Source organism: Cherax quadricarinatus, chromosome 17, assembly GCF_038502225.1.
Source record: "Cherax quadricarinatus isolate ZL_2023a chromosome 17, ASM3850222v1, whole genome shotgun sequence".
Lineage (NCBI taxonomy): Eukaryota > Metazoa > Arthropoda > Malacostraca > Decapoda > Parastacidae > Cherax > Cherax quadricarinatus.
In genome coordinates, this window is record NC_091308.1 from 37,753,516 (window position 1) to 37,777,374 (window position 23,859).

Here is a 23,859-nt window from a genome sequence, read left to right on the forward strand (position 1 = left end):
CCCTCCAACATATTACATGCCTAGTAGATAATGAATTTATATTACAACCTACCTAAAATTGCACAAACTATCTGACTAACATTATGTCTGGGCACAGGAGCCACTGTGACACAGGCCATATCCATGTGTTTCTGTTTGAAACACAGATTACATACTAGTGAATTTTTACTTCAAGACAGTCTTGTGAAATGCATTCCTTGTGGATTGAGAGAGTACAGTAATGTACCTAAAATGCAATTCTACAATAACATGCAACTGCAGAATGAGTACAATAAGTGTGTGAATAGGAGAAATGTGTCCAGTGGCTGAAAAATTAAAAATGTGAGGTTGACAATAACAGATGCCCAGCCAGTACCACAGTTTTATAAAAAATAAAAAATGGAATTATTTATTGTTTGAATGCACAATTTTATGTAACAAATATGAAATTCCCATGAATTCTTCTATCTAGTATGATTTTTAAATTACAACAGACTCTTACATTTTATGCATTGACTTACTGAGTTTTATATCCATCACTACTGAGATTTTATTATTTATTGTGGAAAGCTGATGGGCTGTTCATGCTGCAAAGGTTGGGGGAAATCATGTCTTGCATAAAATCGAGTTTGATCGTGTTCTGGGAAATTTCCCCTCTGCCTAAGGTGATGCTATTGCATTAAAGGTTGGCTCCTTAGTGTATATAGTCTTCTATGAGGTCAGTTGCCTCTTGAAGGAGTATCATATCATACACTCCTATACCCGCCACTTTATTTTTGATCTTTTCATCACCCCACTTTGTCTCTAGATATTAGCCATGCCAACAAAAAACAGGAATACTAGTAATGCTAAAGAATCAGCAATTCATGAGGTGGATAAGAGCTTGCACAATGAGTAATCCAAACTGTGGCCTGCTGAAGGGAATGTCAGTGGTTAATACAACTAAATATGTCACAAAAGTTACTGAATGTGCAGAAAGAGGTTAATATAAAGAAAAGTGCCCCACCTAATGTCCTTTTTATCAGGGAAAAAGTACAATTGGCAGTTGTGTGTATGATATAAAATTTATTGTGGGAAAAGTGTGTCTGCTGATTATGCTGCTGCTGGAGATTTTCCTGCTCAACTACACAATTGACAGCAACACAAGAGCCATTCACCTAGGCTCAGTAGTATCACAGCAACCTTCTTCACTAAAATCAAGATCAATAGGCAAGAACCACCAGATTTCAAGGTAAAAAATCTAAACAATTTTAGCTGTGTACTCTTCTTTTTGACTGTCTAAACCATACTACATCCGGCAAGGCCTAACTGGTTGCACAATGTAAGCTATCAAATTTTTTATTATTTCTGATGAGTTAAGAAATTAAAACAAAATATGTTTAACTTTTTTTGAGGTGTCAACAACGTAACCCCATTTTCCCAAATGTTCATTACCAGTCCTGCATTTTGCACATAGCACCGATTTTGGGAATGTAACCTGCATAAGGCTTGAGGCCAGAAATCCTTGATGACTGCCTGGCTAATCAGGCTTCAGGCTGTTCCTGTTAGTAGTCCACAGGCTTACATAATTATTGCAGCCTGTCAGATATAAAAGTTTCAGAAGACAACAGTTAATTTTCCTCTTAACCCTTTGGGGGTCGGAAGGTTCTCTCAGAGACTTGTTCTCAGGGTCGGCCAAATTTAAAAATTCTTATGAAAAGACAGAGAATCCTTTCCCGATCATAATGACACCAAAAGTATGAAATTTGATGGAAAACTTACGGAAATATACTCTTGTGAAGTTAGCGGTCTCGACGATGTTTACGCATCGGGGATTTTGCCCACTTTGAGCCCTATTTTCTGCTAATTCCAGTGTACTAGTCGATAAAAATCACAACTATTTCACTAGAACTCCATTTTTTCTATCGAATGAGTACAAGGAACCACCCATTTACCGATTTCAACTATCCAATACAGTGGTCAGAATTTAGCAATTTTGCCAATTTCACACAAATTTCAAAAGATGCCAATTTCCGAATAGAGTCCAGAATAAACAAGAAAGACATTCCTGGCACTAAAATAACATTTCCTCTGTTCATTAGTCACATCCCCACACCCCTCTTACATTCTTTTGCTTTCCACTTTGAATTTTTATTCTTACAAAAAATAAAAGATTTACTGTTCTGCAGACTGCTGCATTAGTGTAGAAATGGTATAAATAATATCAGCGCACTTGTGAAAGAATATTAGACTCACCAGTTGACGTGTATTGGACGCTTGGCGTGATTTGTTTACTTTTGATCTTTGGTAAAAATCGAACATTTCTGCTACTTTGAGGTCAATTTCAAGGTACTTTTCATTGTAAAATCAGTCAAAATCAATGCAATTTCTGTAATATGTCTTCCATTCTATAAAATGAGACCAAGAAAACTAGAATACAACAATAAATACCATACGAAAATACAGTGCAAAGTCGCTGTTTTAATCCAAAAACACGGTCAAAGTTTTTTTTTCTCATTACGCACTGTGTGCTGCAAGATTTTTTTATACTGCTCACACTGACCACATAGACCCATTCTTTCATATGTAGGCCTACCAGCTTTCTCTCACTAGATTTGACGGCGCTAGAATTTATGCGTACTAGTATGTCAAAAACCCCTGTGCGTAAGCCGTACTAGTACGGCCAAAACCCCAAAAGGGTTAAAATAGCTTTATCCCTTTCTTCATACTGCAATTTCATAATTACATGATTCCAGCACATTAGTCTGTCTCATATGATGCTTATATTGCATACACCTGTATCAAGCAACTGAGAGATTTAACTCTTTGACTGTTTTGGTCGTATATATATGTCTTACGTGCCACTGTTTCGAACGCATTAATGCATGTAAATTCTAGTGGCTTCAAATCAAGCAGGAGAAAGCTGGTAGGCCTACATGAGAGAGAATGGGTCTCAGTGGTGGGTGTGCACCCTGTGAAAAAAATCTGGGACTCAGTGGTGCATTGTGGGAACGCCATCTTGGTAGTCCATTTTCACTATGCCTCACGGTAAGAAGTACCTCAATCCTCAGCGTATTGGAGGTCTACTGTTCCCAAGTGATAGTTCTAATAGTGACGGAAGTGCCAGTGAAAGTGAATTTCATGATTTTGGAGAGGGTGTGACTGAAAACGGTGCCCAGGATTACGTAATTAGTGATGAAAACCTCAATGACCCACAACTGTCCACCTCTGGTGCTGGCACATCTCATTCACGCTCACCTGTACCAGGACAAAAAAGGAAACTATTTCCTCGTTTACAGGACTCAGATCTGAGCAGTGAAAGTGATAATGATAGTGATTTCAAAGTTATTGACAGCAGCTCTAGTAGCAACAGTGAGGGGGAATATTCGCCAGTGAAACGACAGTATGTTTGACGCAGCATGCATTCTGGTAGTGTGCCTTATGCCCTTCCAAGGCAAAGGAGTAAATCTGGGAGTACATCCTGTGGCCCTACACCATGATCTGACAGTGATGATGACGATATTGTTACAATGGGGATGTGTAATGTGCGTGGGGGAAGAAGATTATGGTGGTGGTGATGTTAGCAGTGGCATGAGTCATGTGGCACCAGCAGAGGGCCACGCTACTACCGACGCTGCTGACTCTGCACAACTACAACCAGCCTCACCCAACCCCACACTCCCACAACAACCACAACCACAACCTGCACAACCACAACCACTTTTCAATATCCAGAACCCACCAGCAGACTGCATCTGGGATTGGCAGCAAGGTGATGATTTTATTCCCAATCCCCATGATTTTGATGAAACAAAGTCTAATACGGCCATCGTGTACACTTGGGAACAATGCCACTGAACTAGAATGCTTTCAGTTATTCTCTGAAGCCCTGATGGACATTATTGCCAGGGAAACCAACACATACTATGAGTACACCGTGGCAAATATAATTCTTTCACCACGATCACGGCTACACCAGTGGAAGGACACAACTATGACAGAGATGTACCTGTTCTTTGCCACAATAATGCTTATGCCACATGGTCAACAGAACACCTGATTTCAACCCCAGGTTTTAGTGACATTATAGGAGTAAATCATTTTTTGATACTGTTACGTATGTTACACTTTTCATACAAAACAAGGCCTGATAGAACCGACAGGTTATATAAGATCAGAAATGTGTTTATGTACCTGAAACAAAAGTGTTGCATGTATTTTTATCCCTTCAGAAAGCTTGTTATTGATGAGTCTTTGATTTTATTCAAAGGAAGACTCTCATTCAGGCAGTACATACCAAGCAAGAGGAAATGCTTTGGTATAAAGTTATTTGTACTGTGTGATTGCAAAAGTGGTCTCGCTTTGGATATCATTGTGTACACTGGCAGTAATACTGTGAGAGATACCTGGAAGTTATTGGGTATCTCTGGTGATGTGGTTCGAACAATGATGGAACCATATCTTGGTAAGGGGCATATATTATATACTGATAACTGGTACACAAGCCCCATACTCAGTGATTTCTTGCGAGTGAACCTGACAGACGTGTGGCACAGTGCGTGGTAACCATAAGCATATGCCAAGGTTCGATGTTGGCACTCGCAGAGGTGAGGTGCAGGCCTTTGCTGCCAATGACATCATGGCATTTCGATGGCATGACAAACATGATGTCACATTCTAGACATCAGTTCACTGAAACAAAATGGCACACACTGGCAAGCACAACAGAGAGACCAATGAACCCATTCTAAAACCTGCAGCTGTCATGGACTACAACCTCAATATGCGCTTAGTGGACAAATGTGACATGAAGAATGGGTTTGCTGATCGTGTATGCAAGAGATATTTCCATGCTAAATGCTTATAACATACACAAGTTGAGGACTAACAACAAACCAAAATATGGTGAGTTTTGTTTGTCAGTCATCAGACAAATAATCGTCAAGTACCAAGGAGCAACACCTGCAATAGACCAACGCCCACGAAATTACCAACACATGCCATCTCGTTTGAGGCCTGGTGATCACTACCCCATACAACTGCCTCCTACTGCTTTCAAGAAAAGTGCTCAGAAGAGGTATTTTGTATGTGGACATACCACAAAACGCCCACAAACACGCAGAGACACTCGTTTTATGTGTGAGGAGTGTCAAGTGCCCCTGTGCATATACCCATGTTTCAAAGAGTTCCACAAGCTGCAGCAGTTCTAGGAAAGTGTTCAGTGACTGTACATATGTATATATATTATGGAACAATAGTAATAAACATTGTTTTGTATTGTTTGTTTATTTTTTTTTTATTATCACACTGGCCGATTCCCACCAAGGCAGGGTGGCCCGAAAAAGAAAAACTTTCACCATCATTCACTCCATCACTGTCTTGCCAGAAGGGTGCTTTACACCACAGTTTTTAAACTGCAACATTAACACCCCTCCTTCAGAGTGCAGGCACTGTACTTCCCATCTCCAGGACTCAAGTCCGGCCTGCCGGTTTCCCTGAACCCCTTCATAAATGTTACTTTGCTCACACTCCAACAGCACGTCAATTATTAAAAACCATTCGTCTCCATTCACTCCTATCAAACACGCTCACGCATGCCTGCTGGAAGTCCAAGCCCCTCGCACACAAAACCTCCTTTACCCCCTCCCTCCAACCTTTCCTAGGCCGACCCCTACCCCGCCTTCCTTCCACTACAGACTGATACACTCTTGAAGTCACTCTGTTTCGCTCCATTCTCTCTACATGTCCGAACCACCTCAACAACCCTTCCTCAGCTCTGGACAACAGTTTTGGTAATCCCGCACCTCCTCCTAACTTCCAAACTACGAATTCTCTGCATTATATTCACACCACACATTGCCCTCAGACATGACATCTCACTGCCTCCAGCCTTCTCCTTGCTGCAACATTCATCACCCATGCTTCACACCCATATAAGAGCGTTGGTAAAACTATACTCTCATACATTCCCCTCTTTGCCTCCAAGGACAAAGTTCTTGTCTCCACAGACTCCTAAGTGCACCGCTCACCCTTTTCCCCTCATCAATTCTATGATTCACCTCATCTTTCATAAACCCATCCGCTGACACGTCCACTCCCAAATATCTGAATACATTCACCTCCTCCATACTCTCTCTCCCTCCAATCTGATATCCAATCTTTCATCACCTAATCTTTTTGTTATCCTCATAACATTACTCTTTCCTGTATTCACTTTTAATTTTCTTCTTTTGCACACCCTACCAAATTCATCCACCAATCTCTGCAACTTCTCTTCAGAATCTCCCAAGAGCACAGTGTCATCAGCAAAGAGCAACTGTGACAACTCCCACTTTATGTGTGATTCTTTATCTTTTAACTCCACGCCTCTTTCCAAGACCCTCGCATTTACTTCTCTTACAACCCCATCTATAAATATATTAAACAACCACGGTGACATCACACATCCTTGTCTAAGACCTACTTTTACTGGGAAATAATTTCCCTCTTTCCTACATACTCTAACTTGAGCCTCTCTATTTATTTATTTATTTATTTATTTATTTAAAAATTTGAGCACACATACAGAGGTACAAAAAATACAGATAAGAGCAGCATGCCAAAGCCACTTATACTATGCATAGCATTACGGGCTGGCTTAAAATTAACTTAAGATGAACTAAGCAATGATGACATCAGTGATAAAACTTTAATGTATACAGATTACTATAAAGCACAAGTGAGTATTACAAAGACAGGTCATATGGTTATATGCATTGTTGTACATTCAGTAGAATGGAGTATTCTGTTAGGTAGTGTATTTAAAAAATAATAAAGTTAGATTGGGTTTTAGGTTTAACATTTATGTGATATAATTGTGAGAAACATTTAAGATATACAATTTATAAGGTTCAGTTATTCAGTATTTATTTGGTTTTGGGTGAGTAAGTGATCTTTGAGAAGAGACTTGAATTTATAAACAGGTAGTGTTTCTTTTATATTTACAGGTAAGTTTTATACACAATCTAAAAGTGATAATGTTTCTTCAGTTATTGTGTTGTAAACAATGAGTGTATATTTGAACAATGCACCTTACTTTGGTCTCACAGGCCACATAAGTTACTTAGAAAAGAAAAATATTGGAAAATACAAGAAACCTTCGAATTGGAGTAAATAAATGAATACCGGGTGGGCGGCATTCGCCGCTGTTGTCATACGCCACTCATTTTCTGCCAACTTTGCGCCTCTATATCTCAGTAAGTACTGATGGCAAAAAATTTTTATAGGCTTAAAACACTCAGTAAAATAATCCTAACATTTTCATAAGAAAAAATAATTTGTTTTTTTTTTCGAATATTTTGCGACATAGAATGACAGTTTCAGAAAGGGGCTTGCGACAGTCAAAGGGTTAATAGGAGAATATTTTTAGCCTAATCTAGCATTTTGTAGTGTATCATACATATTGCTGTAATTACACATTCCCATGCCTTCAATAGTGATATATCAACTGAGGATGTAATTCTATATATAATAATAAGTACTATACCCCTCTTCCATCTTAGTTCCTTAGAGTTTTTGCTTTATGTTTATGCTGGAATCTTGGTTGTGCTGGTCTGGACTTGGCCCTGACGAGTTTGTGATAATGAGACATGACTGCATATGATATTCTTGTAGGATATATGCATAACATTTTTGTAGGACCAATTTTGAGATATCCTTAAAACTGCCACTAGAAAGCTACAAGGCTGACAAGTTACACAGTACACAATATTACTATACATTGTTAACTGCTTCAAATTTTTAGTACAGTATGTGATATAAAGTAATGTTTTATATTATGACAATCAAATTTTTAAGTAATTAATGAGAATACTGCTGAAATACTGTTGTACAAAATGGACAATGAATATGGTAACAGTTTGCCCAAGGTTGACAAATGTGTAAACAGTCTTCAGAATTCACAATGAAGATGTTGAGAGATTACCAGTGCCTGAGATAAAGAATTAGAACTACAGTAACTATAGGTAGTAGGTTGGTAGACAACAACCACCCAGGGGGGTACTACCGTCCTGCCAAGTGAGTGTGAAACGAAAGCCTGTAATTGTTTTACATGATGGTAGGATTGCTGGTGTCCTTTTTTCTGTCTCTTGAACATGCAAGATTTCAGGTACATCTTGCTACTTCTACTTACACTTAGGTCACACTACACATACATGTACAAGGATATATGTACATACCACTCTGGGTTTTCTTCTATTTTCTTTCTAGTTCTTGTTCTTGTTTATTTCCTCTTATCTCCATGGGTAAGTGGAACAGAATTCTTTCTCCGTAAGCCATGCGTGTTGTAAGAGGCAACTAAAATGCCAGGAGCAAGGGGCTAGTAACCCCTTCTGTATAAATTACTAAATTTGAAAAGAGAAACTTTTGTTTTTCTTTTTGGGCCACCCTGCCTCGGTGGGATACGGCCGGATTATTGAAAAAAAAAAAACTTAAGTAACAGAGTAAAAGACCTAAATCTTTGATTACTGGAGAAATGAAGATTCATAAGGGAATATGGTCACAATATACAAGATATGTTGAGGTACTGATGAGGTGGATAAACAAAGACAACTGGAAATTGGGTGAGATCAGGACAAGGATACAAGAATCAAAACTAAACACCTGAATAAGCTAGACAGATGAAAGCACTTCAGTATAAAAGTGTTAAGTGGAATTCACAACAAAACCTACTAGATTGGAAAGGCATTAAGCCAGGTAATTAATGCTTAAGGGGCAGTGACAGGAGCTGGTACTCAATTCCTGCAAATATTACTAGGCAAGTACAACAGGATGAAGAGGCACAAATGGAAACTAATCAGCAAAATTAGCCAAAGACACACACAAAGGAACTACCTTAGCAAAAGCTAAGGTGAGAAAGTAGGGTGTCTTAGGAAGGAAAAATGCTAATTTCAAAGATCACTGCACATATCAATAGAAACTAGCCCATGGGAATCAGAAATACTTCTTGTACAACCCACTGTTAAGTGGTAGATTATTACAGAATATGAGGCTGACAATAAAAATAATAGAGAGAGCAGCTAAGAGGAAGTGTGCATAGCTGCTTATAATGAGCAATTTTAATTACTGAAAAATAGAATGCGAGGAAAGAGGCTCCCACAATCTCTCCATAGTAGAGACAAGACATGGAAAATCAAGTTAATGAATATCATAAAAAAGACCTTCCTCACTTAGCATCTTAAAAAACCAACAAGTACGAGCAAAGTTGAACCAGCCAGAGTAGATCTAATATTTATCCAGGGTACATCAGATAACAAGGAATTTTCATATGAACTTCCCATACAAACCAGAGACCACTGAGTCCTGATAGTCAAGTTCTTTGGATAAAGGGGGGTTGACAGATGAGAGAAATGGGATGGGCAACAATAGTAAGGCATATAAAAAAGAGACAATTTTGAAGAAATGAGAGTTCATAGAATGTTAGTATATTGAGCTCAAAGGGACATCAACACTGTGAATGATAGAATACTATAACCCACACAAAGACTATAGGCTCAGATGTTATTCTACACAAATACTGTATGTTCAGATGTTATACTACACAAATGATTTTTGGTCAGATGCTAACCCACAAAAAATAATGTACAGTATATTTATGGATTTAGCATTTATGGATTTAAAAAAGGCATATGATAGAGTGGATAGGGGAGCAATGTGGCAGATGTTGCAAGTGTATAGAATAGGTGGTAAGTTACTAAATGCTGTAAAGACTTTTTATGAGGATAGTGAGGCTCAGGTTAGGGTGTGTAGAAGAGAGGGAGACTACTTCCCGGTAAAAGTAGGTCTTAGACAGGGATGTGTAATGTCACCATGGTTGTTTAATATATTTATAGATGGGGTTGTAAAAGAAGTAAATGCTAGGGTGTTCGGGAGAGGGGTGGGATTAAATTATGGGGAATTAAATACAAAATAGGAAGTGACACAGTTACTTTTTGCTGATGATACTGTGCTTATGGGAGATTCTAAAGAAAAATTGCAAAGGTTAGTGGACAAATTTGGGAATGTGTGTAAAGGTAGAAAGCTGAAAGTGAACATGAAAAAGAGTAAGGTGATGAGAGTATCAAATGATTTAGATAAAGAAAAATTGGATATCAAATTGGGGAGGAGGAGTATGGAAGAAGTGAATGTTTTCAGATATTTGGGAGTTGACGTGTCAGCGGATGGATTTATGAAGGATGAGGTTAATCATAGAATTGATGAAGGAAAAAAGGTGAGTGGTGCATTGAGGTATATGTGGAGGCAAAAAATGTTATCTATGGAAGCAAAGAAGGAAATGTATGAAAGTATGGTAGTACCAACACTCTTATATGGGTGTGAAGCTTGGGTTGTAAATGCTGCAGCGAGGAGGCGGTTGGAGGCAATGGAGATGTCCTGTCTAAGGGCAATGTGTGGTGTAAATATTATGCAGAAAATTCAGAGTGTGGAAATTAGAAGAAGGTGTGGAGTTAATAAAAGTATTAGTCAGAGGGCTGAAGAGGGTTTGTTGAGGTGGTTTGGTCATTTAGAGAGAAAGGATCAAAGTATAATGACATGGAGAGCGTATAAATCTGTAGGGGAAGGAAGGCGGGGTAGGGGTCGTCCTCGAAAAGGTTGGAGGGGGTAAAGGAGGTGTTGTGGGCGAGGGGTTTGGACTTCCAGCAAGCGTGCATGAGCGTGTTAGATAGGAGTGAATGGAGACAAATGGTATTTGGGACCTGACGATCTGTTGGAGTGTGAGCAGGGTAATATTTAGTGAAGGGATTCAGGGAAACCGGTTATTTTATATAACCGGACTTGAGTCCTGGAAATGGGAAGTACAATGCCTGCACTCTAAAGGAGGGGTTTGGGATACTGGCAATTTGGAGAGATATGTTGTGTGTTTTTATACGTATATACTTCTAAACTGTTGTATTCTGGGCACCTCTGCAAAAACAGTGATTATGTGTGAGTGAGGTGAAAGTGATGAATGATGATGAAAGTTTTTTCTTTTTGAGGATTTTCTTTCTCTTTGAGTCATCCTGCCTCGGTGGGAGACGGCCGAATTGTTGAAAAAAAAAATATTCAATTTTTTTTTATCTCAATGGCTGTCTCCTGCCAAGATAGAGTGACCCAGAAAAGAAAGCACTTTAACCATCATTCATTTAATCGCTGGCTTGCCAGAATTTTGCTAAAATCACAATTCACATTATCTTCTGACTGCTACATCTCCAAACATTCTACAGAGTGCAGGTGCTGCCCTTCCCACCTCCAGGACTCAAGTCTAGCTAACCAGTCTCCCCTGAATCCTTTCAAAACTGTTACCTTGCTCACGCTCCAACAGCACATCCAATAAAAACTACTTGTCTCCATTTACTCCTATTTAATAAAAACACACAAACCTGCTGGATGCTCAAGCCTCTAAAACTCAAAGACTCCTTCAGCCTCTTCTTTTACCCACTTTTGGGAAGCCCCTTTTTCCTCCTACCTTCCACCCCCAGATTTATACACCCTCTCCATCATTCTATTCTTCTCCATCCTCTCTAATTGCTCAAACCCCCTCAACAATCTTTGTTATTCCCTTGGTGACCTAACACTGTCTTTCAATTTCTACACTGCAAACTCTCTGCATAATACTCACATCACATTTTGCTCTCAAACATGACAGCTCCATTGCCTCTAGCCTCTCTGTTGCAACGTTCAAAGCATGTCACTGTACTTTGGTAACTTCACTTTTTGGCCTCCATAAACTTCTTTCCACAGATACCTCAGAACACCACCTACCTTACCCCCCCCTCCCCCACCATCTATTCTATAGGTCACCTTGTCTTTCATTAGACCCATCTGCTGACTTGCCCACTCCCAGATATCTGAATGCATCTACTTCCTCCATACTCCCTCCTTCCAATCTGATATTCAACCTAGCATTACCAAGATATTCTGTTACTCTCATCACCTTGCTCTTTTCTATATTCACTTTAAATTTTCTACTTGCACACACTCTCCTAAATTTGTCCACCAATCCGTGTAACTTGTCTTCAGAATCTCCCAAAAGAACTGTGTGATCAGCAAAGAACAACTATGACACCTCCCATTTTGAATCAGATATAATAATAATAATAATAATAATAATAATAATAATAATAATAATAATATTATAATATTTTTTATTTACTACAAGTACATGTACAAGGTATACAGGCCTAGATGACATTAATGACATACTACTATACAGAAAGTCGCTTGTTATGCAAAACATTTCGGGCAAATTAGGTCAGTTTTGTCCCAGGATGCAACCCACACCAGTCAACTAACACCCAGGTACCCATTTTAAACTAATGAGTGAACAGGTGTCTTATGGAAACACATCCCTAATGTTTTCCAGCCGGACCAGAGAAAATTCGATCCTCGGACCTCAGTGTGTGAGCTGTGTGCTAGCGATTGAGCTATAGGTCACATCCTTCCCAGACACCCTAGCATTCACTTGTTTTGCATCCCCATTTATAAATACAGTGGACCCTCGAGTTTCGGCAGCCTCGACTTAAGTGAAATTCAACCTTCGGCGAGTTTTTTTGGAAAAATTTGGCCTCAAGTTTCGTGAAAAAACTTGTTTCGGCGACCGTCTGGTACCCGTCCGCCCGTCACCACGCACACAAAGCCAGTCTCCCACGCCATTCACGCTCAGTGTGCCATTGTTTACCAACACGTGACTATCACCCCACGGGTTCATACGTAATAATCCATTGTTTTTTGTGATTACAACTGCTAAATAAGTCACCATGAGCCCAAGGAAAGCTAGTGCAAGCCCTTTGGTAAAGAAAGTGAGGAACACGATCGAATTCAAGAAGGAAGTCATTGAAAAATATGAGAGTGGAGTGCGTGTTACAGAGCTTGCCAGGATGTATGGCAAGCCCCATTCAACCATCACTTCGATCGTGGCGAAAGGAAAGGAAATAAAGTGTGCTGTTGTTGCAAAAGGGGTGAATATGCTGACAAAAAGGGGATCACAAATCCTCGAAGAAGTGGAGAGGTTATTGTTGGTGTGGATTACCGAAAAACAGTTAGCAGGAGATAGTGTTATGCAGTCGATAATATGTGAAAAGGCAAGGCAGTTGCATGACGATCTCGTAAGAACATGCCTGCAACAAGTGGTGATGCTTGTGATTTTAAGGCCAGCAAAGGCTGGTTTGAGAGATTTAAGAAGCATAGTGGCATTCACAGTGTGATAAGGCATGGTGAGGCTGCCAGTTCTGACAAAAAAGCAGCTGAGAAGTTTGTACAGGTGTTTAAGGAGTGCGTAGACACTGGAGAATTCAAACCCTAGCAAGTGTTTAATTGTAACGAAACAGGCCTCTTCTGGAAGAAAATGCCAAAGAGGACCTACATCACGCAGGAGGAAGCGGCACTCACAGGACACAAGCCTATGAAAGACAGGCTTACTCTCATGTTTTGTAGTAATGCTAGTGGGGATTTCAAAGTGAAGCCTTTACTGGTGTATCACTCTGAAAATCCCAGAGTGTTCAAGAAATACAGTGTCGCCAAGAATAACTTGTGTGTGATGTGGAAGGCTAACAGTAAGGCATGGGTCACAAGGGGAATTTTCCTAGACTGGTTTAATGAAGTGTTTGGCCCCAGTGTGAAGAAATACCTCCTGGTAAATAAATTGCCACTCAAGTGCCTCCTGGTAATGGACAATGCTCCTGCTCATCCTCCAGACTTGGAAGAGCAAATAGTGGAGGAGTTTAGTTTCATCACAGTGAAGTTCTTGCCTCCTAATACCACTCCTCTCCTCCAGCCCATGGACCAGCAGGTCATTTCAAACTTCAAAAAACTCTACACCAAAACAGTGTTTCAGAAGTGCTTTGAAGTGACCTCAGACACTGAATTGACCTTAAGAGAGTTCTGGAAAGATCACTTTAATATCCTCCATTGCATAAACCTTATAGGTAAGTCTTGGGAGGGAGTGACTTCCAGGACTTTGAACTCTGCTTGGAGAAATCTGTGCCAGATTGTGTACAAGAGAGGGATTTTGAAGGGTTTGTGGCTGACCCAAAGGAACCTATGCCAGTTGTGGGAACTATTGTGGCACTGGGGATGTCCCTGGGGTTGGAGGTGAGTGGTGAGGATGTGGAAGAGTTGGTGGAGGACCACAGGGAAGAGCTAACCACTGAAGAGCTGCAAGAGCTTCATCTGCAACAGCAACAGATCACAGCTCAGGAAACTGCTGCAGAGGAGGAGGAAGAGTGATGGAGGAAGGTGCCTTCTTCAAAGATTAAGGGCATTTGTGGAAAGTGGACTGAAGTGCAAACATTTATGGATGAACTTCACCCTAACAAAGCTGTTGCAGGCCGTATTGGCAACATGTACAATGACAGTGTTGTGTCCCACTTCAGGGAAATCTTAAAGAAATGCCAGAAACAGACCTCTCTGGACAGATATTTTGTGCGACAGGGGTCCAGTGACTCTCAAGCTGGTCCCAGTGGCATTAAAAGAAGAAGGGAAGTAACCCCAGATATGGACTTCATACCTGAAGTCCTAATGGAAGGAGATTCTCCTTCCAAAAAATAGTGTACACCTTCCTCCTATCCCCTCCTCCCGTCTTCCACAAACGCAGTAGTCTTCAGTAAAGGTAAGTGTAATGTTATTATTATTTATTTTAAATGCATGTACTTGATTTCTGATTGTTTTCATTATGTAAATCTTTATTTAATTTGAAAAAAAAAAAAAATTATTTTAATATTTTTGGGTGTCTGGAACAGATTAATTTTATTTCCATTATTTCTTTTGGGGAAAATGGTTTCGAGTTTCGTGAATTTCGACCTTCAGCGGGCTCTCTGGAACGGATTAATCACGAAACTCGGGGGTCCACTGTATATTAAACCACCATGGTGACATCATAAATCGCCATCTAAGTCATACATTAACATACACACATACTTCCAGCAATCATGTGTGAGCATGTTAGGAGTGAATGGAGACGAATGGTTTTTGGGACCTGACAAGCTGTTGGAGTGTGAGAAGGGTAATATTAATTGAAGGGATTCAGGGAATCTGGCTATTTTTATATAGCCAGACTTGAGTACTGGAAATGGGAAGTACAACGCCTGCACTTTAAAGAAGGGGTTTGAGATATTGGCAGTTAGGAGGGGTATGTTATATGTATATGCTTCTAAACTGTTGTATCTGGGTGCTTCTGCAAAGACAGTGATTATGTGTGAGTGAGGTGAAAGTGTTGAATGATGATGAAAGTATTTTCTTTTTGGGTCACTCTGCCTCGGTGGGAGACAGCTGACTTGTTGGGGAAAAAAAAAAAATTAATATTGGAGGGATGGTGTACAGGAGATTTTAACCCCTTGACTGTCGCAACCCCAAACCCTGAGGTGTCTCCTGGTGTCGCAAAATTTAAAAAAAAAAAAAAAAAAAAAAAATAATAATTTTTTCTTACGGAATGATATAGAATCTTTTCCCGATTGTAATGACACCAAAAGAACGAAATTTGATGAAAAACTGACAGAATTACGCTCTCGCAAAGTTAGCAACCTCAGCGATATTTACGAATCGGCGATTTTGCCCACTTTGAGCCCTATTTTCTGCTAATTCCATTGTTCTAGTCGACCAAACTCATAGCTATTTCTTTAGAACTCCATTTTTTCTATCGACTGAGTACAAGAAACTGCCCATTTACAGATTTCAACTACCCAATAACGTGGTCAGAAATTGGCAATTTGGCCAATTTCATGAAAATTAAAAAATATGGCAATTTCAAAACAGGGTCCAGAATGAACAATGCAGACATTCATGGCTCTAAAATAACATTTTCTCTGTTCATCAGTCATGTTTCCAGGCCCCTCTGATATTACTCTTGCTTTCTATTTTGAATTTTTATTCAAACAAAAAATAGAAGATTTACTGTTATGCAGGCTACTGCAATATTGTAATAATTGTATAAATAATGTCAACCCATTCATGACTGCATATTAGAATGGCTACTTGGACATTTATTTGAAAATGACATCATTTGTTTACTTTTGAACATCAGCAAAAATCAAACATTTCCCCTACTTTGAGCTCCATTTCAAGGTCCTTTTCATAGTAAAACCAATCAAAATTACCTCTATTTCTATAATATGTTTTCCATTCTATCAAATGAGACCAAGAAAATGAGAATACAACCATAAATACTATACGAAAATAGACCACAAATTCGGCATTTTAATTAAAAAAACGGTCGGAGTTTTTTTTTTCTCATTATGCACTGTGTACTGCAGAATTTTTTTTATATGGTGCACACTGACCACACAGACCCATTCTCTCACATGTGGGCCTACCAGTTTTCTCCTGCTTGATTTGAAGCCGCTAGAATTTATGAGTATATATACGTCAAACACGGTGGCTCGTAAGACGTACATACAGTAGGGCCCCACTTATATGGCTGGTTAGGTTCCAGGCTACCGCCGTAAAGCGGAAACCGCCGTAAAGTGGAACACCCTTTTTTTCCACTTACAAATGCATACAAACACTAGATAACAAGTTTACACTAACATATATTGTTAGCAATAGAACCAGGCATTAAAAAACAATAAAAAAGTACAATACACACATAGTGCACTCATTACTTACCTTAAAATATTTATAGTCTTAATCTAGGATGAGACAAATAGTATTTATTGTAAGAAATCAAGTGTGGTATGTATGGTAGTCAGCCAGGCTACCATACCAGGCCACCCCACCCACACACACAATTCTATGATATTTAAGCATCCCAGAGCGATAAAATGTATATACAGTTCACTCATTACTTACCTTAAAATATAGGGTGAGATGAGTAGTATTTATTGTAAAAAATCAAGTGTGGTATGTATGGCAGTCAGCCGGGCTACCATACCAGGCCAACCCATCTACACATAATATTCTATTACATTTAAGCATCCCAGAGCGATAAAATGTATATACAGTTCACTCATTACTTACCTTAAAATATTTGTAGTCTTAATGTAGGGTCAGGAGTAAGTAAATGAGATAAAACGAATAAATGAGAGAGAGAAAGAATGAGTGCATGAGAGAGTACAGGCGCAGAGTTATGTAAACAAACCAGGCGAAGGTAAGTTTTGTAAACAAAGTGTACACATCTGGTTTGTGTACAAGTTACATGGTGTACAGGTTGTCTCTACATTGATACGGTAGAATAAATAAAGAAGAACACTCCCATTCTCATGTAACATCATTTTGAGAAGAAATGATGCTCTGAGTGAAGGCAATGGAAATAAGTCACTCCGACTTTTTTGGGTTATCCTAGGTTCTCTACACATATGTTGTTATGTATGATAATCTATGTAACTGTATTTGTGTATACCTGAATAAACTTACTTACATACATACGAAAGGGATAATTTTCTACAGTTACCCCCAGTAACACATTTTCTCTTATGTTAGATTAGAGAAAATGTTATTCTTGGCATCACTTGTACAAGTTATCTGGCTACCACATCTCATATTTATGTTTATTTATTCTATTGTGGGGTGTATTTATCATCTTTTTATGTTATGTATCGTGTTTATTATATAATTTTGAAAAAAATATCATGGATGGATTAATGAAAATGTGCATATTAACGTAATATACAACATTTAATGAGACTCGGTGATTATTATTATTATCATTTCTAATATGGCGTCACTTGTACAAGTTATCTGGCTACCACATCTCATATTTATGTTTATTTATTCTATTGTGGGGTGTATTTATCATCTTTTTATGTTATGTATCGTGTTTATTACATAATTTTGAAAAAATATCATAGATCGATTAACGAAAATGTGTATTTAACATAATATACGACATTTAAATGAGACTCGATGATTATTATTATCATTACTAATATGACGTCTGGAGACATAAGACACTCTTACTGATTTTAATGTGTACCTGCATGCCAGCACAGTATGTAAGTTTATTTAAGTACAGGTATACATAAGTATAATTATCAGAGTATATATAAAATATGAAATAACTTTTAAAAACATTTGAAATTTTGGAGTTTTCAGACAAAATGGAGAGACTTAGTGCTTACTGAGCTCACGAAGAATGTAAACAAACAGGGTGGGGCACGGTGACCGTATTAGAAAGTCAGGTGGGGGGAGCCGTATAGCGAGTTTTGGTCATAATTTGAAATGACCGTATTAGCGGAAAGCCGTAAAGTGAAACGCCGTAAAGCGGGGCCCTACTGTATACAACTGAAACAGTCAAAGGGTTAAATAATAGGGGCTTGAGCATCCAGCGGGGTGAATGGAAACAAGAGGTTATAGGGACTAACATGCTGTTGGAGAGTGAGCAAGGTAACATTTATAAAGAGATTCTGCAAAACTACTTAGCTAGACTTTAGCACTGGATGTAGGAAGTATGGTGCCTGCACTTTGAAGGAGGGGTGGACATGTTACTTCTGGATAGTCAATTTAATTGTGACATCTGTGCACTTCTGGCAAGATAGCTATTAAATGAAAAATGATGAGAGAAAGACAGTGGTAAAAAAATTAATATCAAAAGGCTCCCCTAAAATTTCCCTGAGGTCTGTACAGATACCCTGGACTAGGGCAAAGGAACACAACCTAAGACAAGACAAGATCTTTTCCTAGATATTATAAGAGGTTACTGATACTCTGAACAATCTGTTCTCAATATGATAAACCATATTTAAATCTAAGCAGAATATTCTCTATACAGTGGAACCTTGGATTTTGGCCGTATTCCATTCCAGAAGGTCAGCCTAAATCCGAAAAGGCTGAAAACAGAAGTAATATTTCCCATAAGAATTAATGTAAATACAATTAATCCATTCCAGACACCCAAAAATATTAACAAAAAATACATTTTTTAAAGATTAACTATAGTTTTACATACAGAAAACAATGAGAAATAAATATAAAGCACAAATTTTAATGATAAATGAACATTACATACCTTCATTGAAGTCTCTTGTTGGTGTATGGAAGAAGGCAAGAAGGGAAGAGGGAGTTGGGGCTATTGTTTGGAAAGGGAATCCCCTTCCATAAGGACTTCAGGTATCAAGTCCCTATCCGGGGTTAATTCCCTTCTTTGTCTTTTACTGGCACTAGGACCAGCTTGAGAGTCACTGCACCCCTGTCGCATAAAAAAACTGTCCTGAAAGGTCTGTTTCTAGTTTAAGATTTGCCTGAAGTGGGACAAGGTTTTGTCACTGAATTCTATCATGTTCTCACTTTCTTTACCAAAGGGCTGGCGCTAGGAACTTTCTTTGGGCCCATAAGAACATAAGAAAGAAGGAACACTGCAACAGGCCTACTGATGCATGCGGAGCAGGTCCATGTCCCCCCTTCCCCGGATTAGACCAATGACCCACCCCCCCAGATTAGCCCAATGACCCACCCAGTCTGATCATCGCCACTCAAGGATGGAGCACTGCACCAGACCCAGCAGCACAAGCTAGTCATGTCCAACTCACACCCACCCACACCCACTCATGTATTTATCTAACCTACTTTTAAAACTACACAACGTTTTAGCCTGAATAACTGTACTCGGGAGTTTGTTCCACTCATCCACAACTCTATTACCAAACCAGTGCTTTCCTATATCCTTTCTCAATCTGAATTTTTCCAACTTGAAACCATTGCTGCGAGTCCTGTCTTGGCTGGAAATTTTCAGCACGCTATTTACATCCCCTTTATATATTCCTGTTTTCCATTTATACACCTCGATCATATCCTCCCTAATTCTACGCCTTTCGAGAGAGTGCAGATTCAGGGCCCTCAGTCTATCCTCATAGGGAAGATTTCTGATACATGGGATCATCTTTGTCATCCTCCTCTGTGCGTTTTCCAGAGCATTTATATCCATTCTGTAATACGGTGACCAGAACTGAGCAGCATAGTCTAAATGAGGCCTAACCAAGGATATATATAGTTGAAGAACTACCTGAGGACTTCTATTATTTATACTTCTAGATATGAAGCCAAGAATTCTGTTAGCTTTATTGCGAACACTAATGCACTGTTGTCTTGGTTTTAAATTACTGCTAACCAGAACTCCTAAATCCTTTTCGTAATCAGTAGTACGTATTAAGATCTACATCATTTAGTTTATATGTGGCATTCAATGCACAATGGATTATAACAAAATATTAGGATGAATGGGCAGAGTGTTGCTCACACCCAGAGATACAGCCAGACTGACTCATGAATGCGGTGGAGTGGCGGGCGGATGCGTTCAATACGGCTGATTTCTGAGTTTCCTGCCAAAATCCAGGATAAAATTTCAGCCAAAAAAGCGGCCAAAATCCGATTTGGCCAATATCCACAATGGCCGATATCTGGGGGTCCACTATTACTGTTTTTCAGCTTAAAACAGTATAATAATTTTCATTACATTTTTACTAGTACAGTTTTACCTCTCTTTATGTAGATTCATTTTATGAAAATTTGCTACTAAATATGTAGTGTTTTCTGGTTAAAAATTCATATTATGTAGAATAAATTTGCTGTATTTGATTGAAATCATTCACAAAGCATACCTGGAGATTCCTGATAAGCAAAACTGAGACTAGAACAGCTGCCACGGTTCTGGAATGCATTTACAGCATAAAATGAGGCACACCCGTACAATACATATACGTATAGATTTTTTTTAACATGGCCGACTCCCACTGAGGCAGGTAGACCCAAAAAAGAAACACTTTCACCATCATTCACACATAATTACTGATTTGCAGAGGTGCTCAAATATGACAGTTTAGATGTTGCTCCTAACAGCCAATATCCCAAACCCCTAATTTAAAGTGCAGGCACTGTACTTCCCACCTCCTACACATGCATGTACACCTTTATGTATACATACTCATCTGAGTTTTCTTTAATTTTTTCTTAATAGTTTTTTAACACATCGGCCATTTCCCACTGAGGCAGGGTGACCCAAAAAAAGAAAGAAAAATTATCATCATCATTCAATACTTTCACCATCATTCATACATAATCACTGTCTTTGCAGAGGTGCTCAGATATGACATTTTAGATGTCACTCCAAAAAGCCAATATCCCAAAACCCTCCTTTAAAGTGCAGTATTGTGTTTCCCATCTCCAGGACTCAAGTCCAGCTAACCGGTTTCTCTAAATCCACTCACAAAATATTACCCTGCTCACACTCCAACAGTTCATCAGGTCCCAAAAACCATTCATCTTCCTTCACTCCTATCTAACATGCTCAGTTCTTGTTATTATTTTCCTTTCATATCCATGGGGAAGTGTAATAAGAATCTTTCCTCTGTAAGCCATGTGTGTTGTAAAAGTCAAGTAAAATGCTGAGAGCAATGGGCTAGTAACCCCTTTTCCCAAACAGCTTACTAAAAATAAAAAGAAGGAACAATATACAGATAAAATAAAAAATCAAACCTTTTCCTTAGCCTCCCTTGCTATCTTCTCAAGTTCCTTATCTAATTCATCTCTCAAAATAGCCATTTGGTTGTTATGTTCCTTCTTAATATCTGCTTGTCGTTCTCGCAATACTTCATTTAAACTTCGCTCTAGGTCAGAAATCGCTGCTTCTGCTGCTACTGATATATTACTGCTCCTGAAAAATCATCAATTAATAAAATTATCAGTTGTTTCTACTGTGTAATTATCATATACTCACCTCCTATCAGTTGATTCCACTATCCAGTATGTAATTATCATGCAGATTAGGGTAGTATGCAGCACAATGGTGATGCACCCAATTTTATTTAATAAAAGAAATGCCAATCAGTACGGATTCTTAACTACCTTTTCCTCAGTAAGCCTCTTGAATATTTTCTTTCTTTCTAGTGATTTCTGTTTTCTACACTTGGCCTTATCCTTTAACCCTTAAACTGTCCAAACGTAGATCTACGTTTGCTCATGTAGCGCTCCGAACATAGACCTACGTTTTTTCATTGTTTCTTATGGAGAAAATCAAGGTTGGAGCGCTACACGCACAAACGTAGATCTACGTTTGGAAAGTTTAAGGGTTAAAGGCAAACAAGACTAGGCAACAATCAGTGTAAAAAAAAAAAAAAGATGGGTAATCAAGCCATTGTACAAATGTGTGGTTGACAGACAGGCAGCAGAGAGTTTGCATCAATAGGGAGAAATCAAAGTGGGGGTGCATCATGAGTGGTGTTCCACAGGGGTCAGTGTTGGGCTCTTTGTTGTTCACAATTTATATAAACAACATTGATAAGAACATAAGAACATAAGAAAGAAGGAACACTGCAACAGGCCTACTGGCCTATGCGAGGCAGGTCCAATTCTCCCACCGGCTTAAGCCAATGCCTTGACCAAGGTATGTTCTATACAATACCAGAGTAAATTTAAAGTTTAGGTCCTGTTAGGATAACAGCTTAATAATCTAATATGTCTGCATAGTTGGTGCATTTAGCAGTATAAATGTTTTTATGTACATTAATCCCTTAAAAATTGATGGAGGAAGATCCAGAAGTATTCAGCAGCAAGAAAAATTAGAGAATGTTGACTTTGCCACACATCCCTATAAAAGCAGTACTAATCTTCAAAATCTAGTGTCAGATCCATGTATCACTTACTAAATTTGGGTTAAGATGACTCCCTATTAATTAATTTATAAATCTTTCCAGGTTTATGAGAAACAAGACAACAATTAGAGCTGGAAATAAAATCTGGCTACACAGGGAAAATTCCAAGGACTGTCAGAAGGTAACTGATTCATTTAAAACAATTAACAGGTGCAAAGCAAAATAATGGAAGGCGCATATGGAATTACCATATAAAACCACTTGTTAAGGTTAAAGGTATTGAAAACTAAAGGAAAAGCTCATACAGCAGAGAATTTAATCAGATTGTTCTACTGGTCTACACTGTATCAATATTGTTAACTTTGATTCTCAGTACTGATCTCCACTCCCACACCAGCCATTGTGAGGGTGATATTGTAAATAAACTAACTAACATTTAAAGAATTTACATCATAACTGAAGAACCCTGAAAGATAAAAAGTACTTAATCTTGAACAGACACAAATACAGTATAATACGTTCCTTTACTGCCAACATTTCATCCACACAGTGAGCTTTATCAGGTCACAAGCAGATCTGGGTAAAACAGTGTCAGTAAAGGATCAGATTATACTGCATTTGTGATTATCCATCTTGTCGGTATTTAATACCATTTTTCTCCATCATTCTTAATCTTATTGGACAATATTTACAACATAATACAGACCTGGTAACAGCTGAGGCTCTAGCAGCCTCCAATTCTTCCTGTTTAGCATTCTTCTGCTCAGTATAAAGTGCTTGTAACTCTTGCTCCAATTCAAGCATTTCCTAAAAAGAAAATACTGTAGTAGTGTTAATTATGTCTGAAGACACAAATGTTGATATTTTAAACCATTGTATTAAGAAATGGAAAAACAGAGTGCAAATGTGTGAGTGTGTGTGTGACAAGAATGAGTGGGGACAAATGGTTTTTGGGACCTAACAACCTGTTAGAGTGTGTGAGCAAGGTAATATTTTGTGAAGGGATTCAGGGAAAACTGGTTAGCCAGACTTGAGTTTTGGAGATGGAAAGTACAGCACCTGCACTCTAAAGGAGGAGTCTGGGATATCTGCTGTTTAGAGGAACATTTAAACTGCAATTATGTTGGTAGAATTACCAACAATATGTTAGGTAAAAGGAGAGCGAAAGCAAAATGTTGCCACAATTATATGTCACATTAGTTGAATTTGTGTCCTTTTACCTAACATCTAAACTGCCATATCAATGTGCCTCTGACAAGACAGTTATTGTGTAAATGATGGTAAAAGTGTTTCTTTTTTGGATTACCCTGCCTCGATTGGAGATGGCCAATGTGTTAAAAAATAGTGACCTGAAAAAGAAACACTTTCACCATCA

At 38.7% G+C, this 23,859-nt stretch overlaps 1 protein-coding gene across 2 annotated transcripts in view; it reads right to left on the bottom strand.

Moving 5' to 3' along the window:
* LOC128686288 (centrosomal protein of 164 kDa) overlaps positions 1-23,859 on the bottom strand; it is a 273,426-nt gene that overhangs the window by 18,843 nt on the left and 230,724 nt on the right. For both annotated transcript variants that reach the window (XR_011392109.1, XM_070085949.1), the window contains exons 12-13: positions 23,191-23,291; positions 21,370-21,547 (exon numbers count right to left, since the gene is read on the bottom strand). Coding sequence is in view for 1 of the 2 variants with exons in the window: in XM_070085949.1 (XP_069942050.1) it covers positions 21,370-21,547; positions 23,191-23,291 (279 nt within the window). In the remaining variant the exon portion in view is untranslated. The remainder of the gene's footprint in view (positions 1-21,369; positions 21,548-23,190; positions 23,292-23,859) is intronic.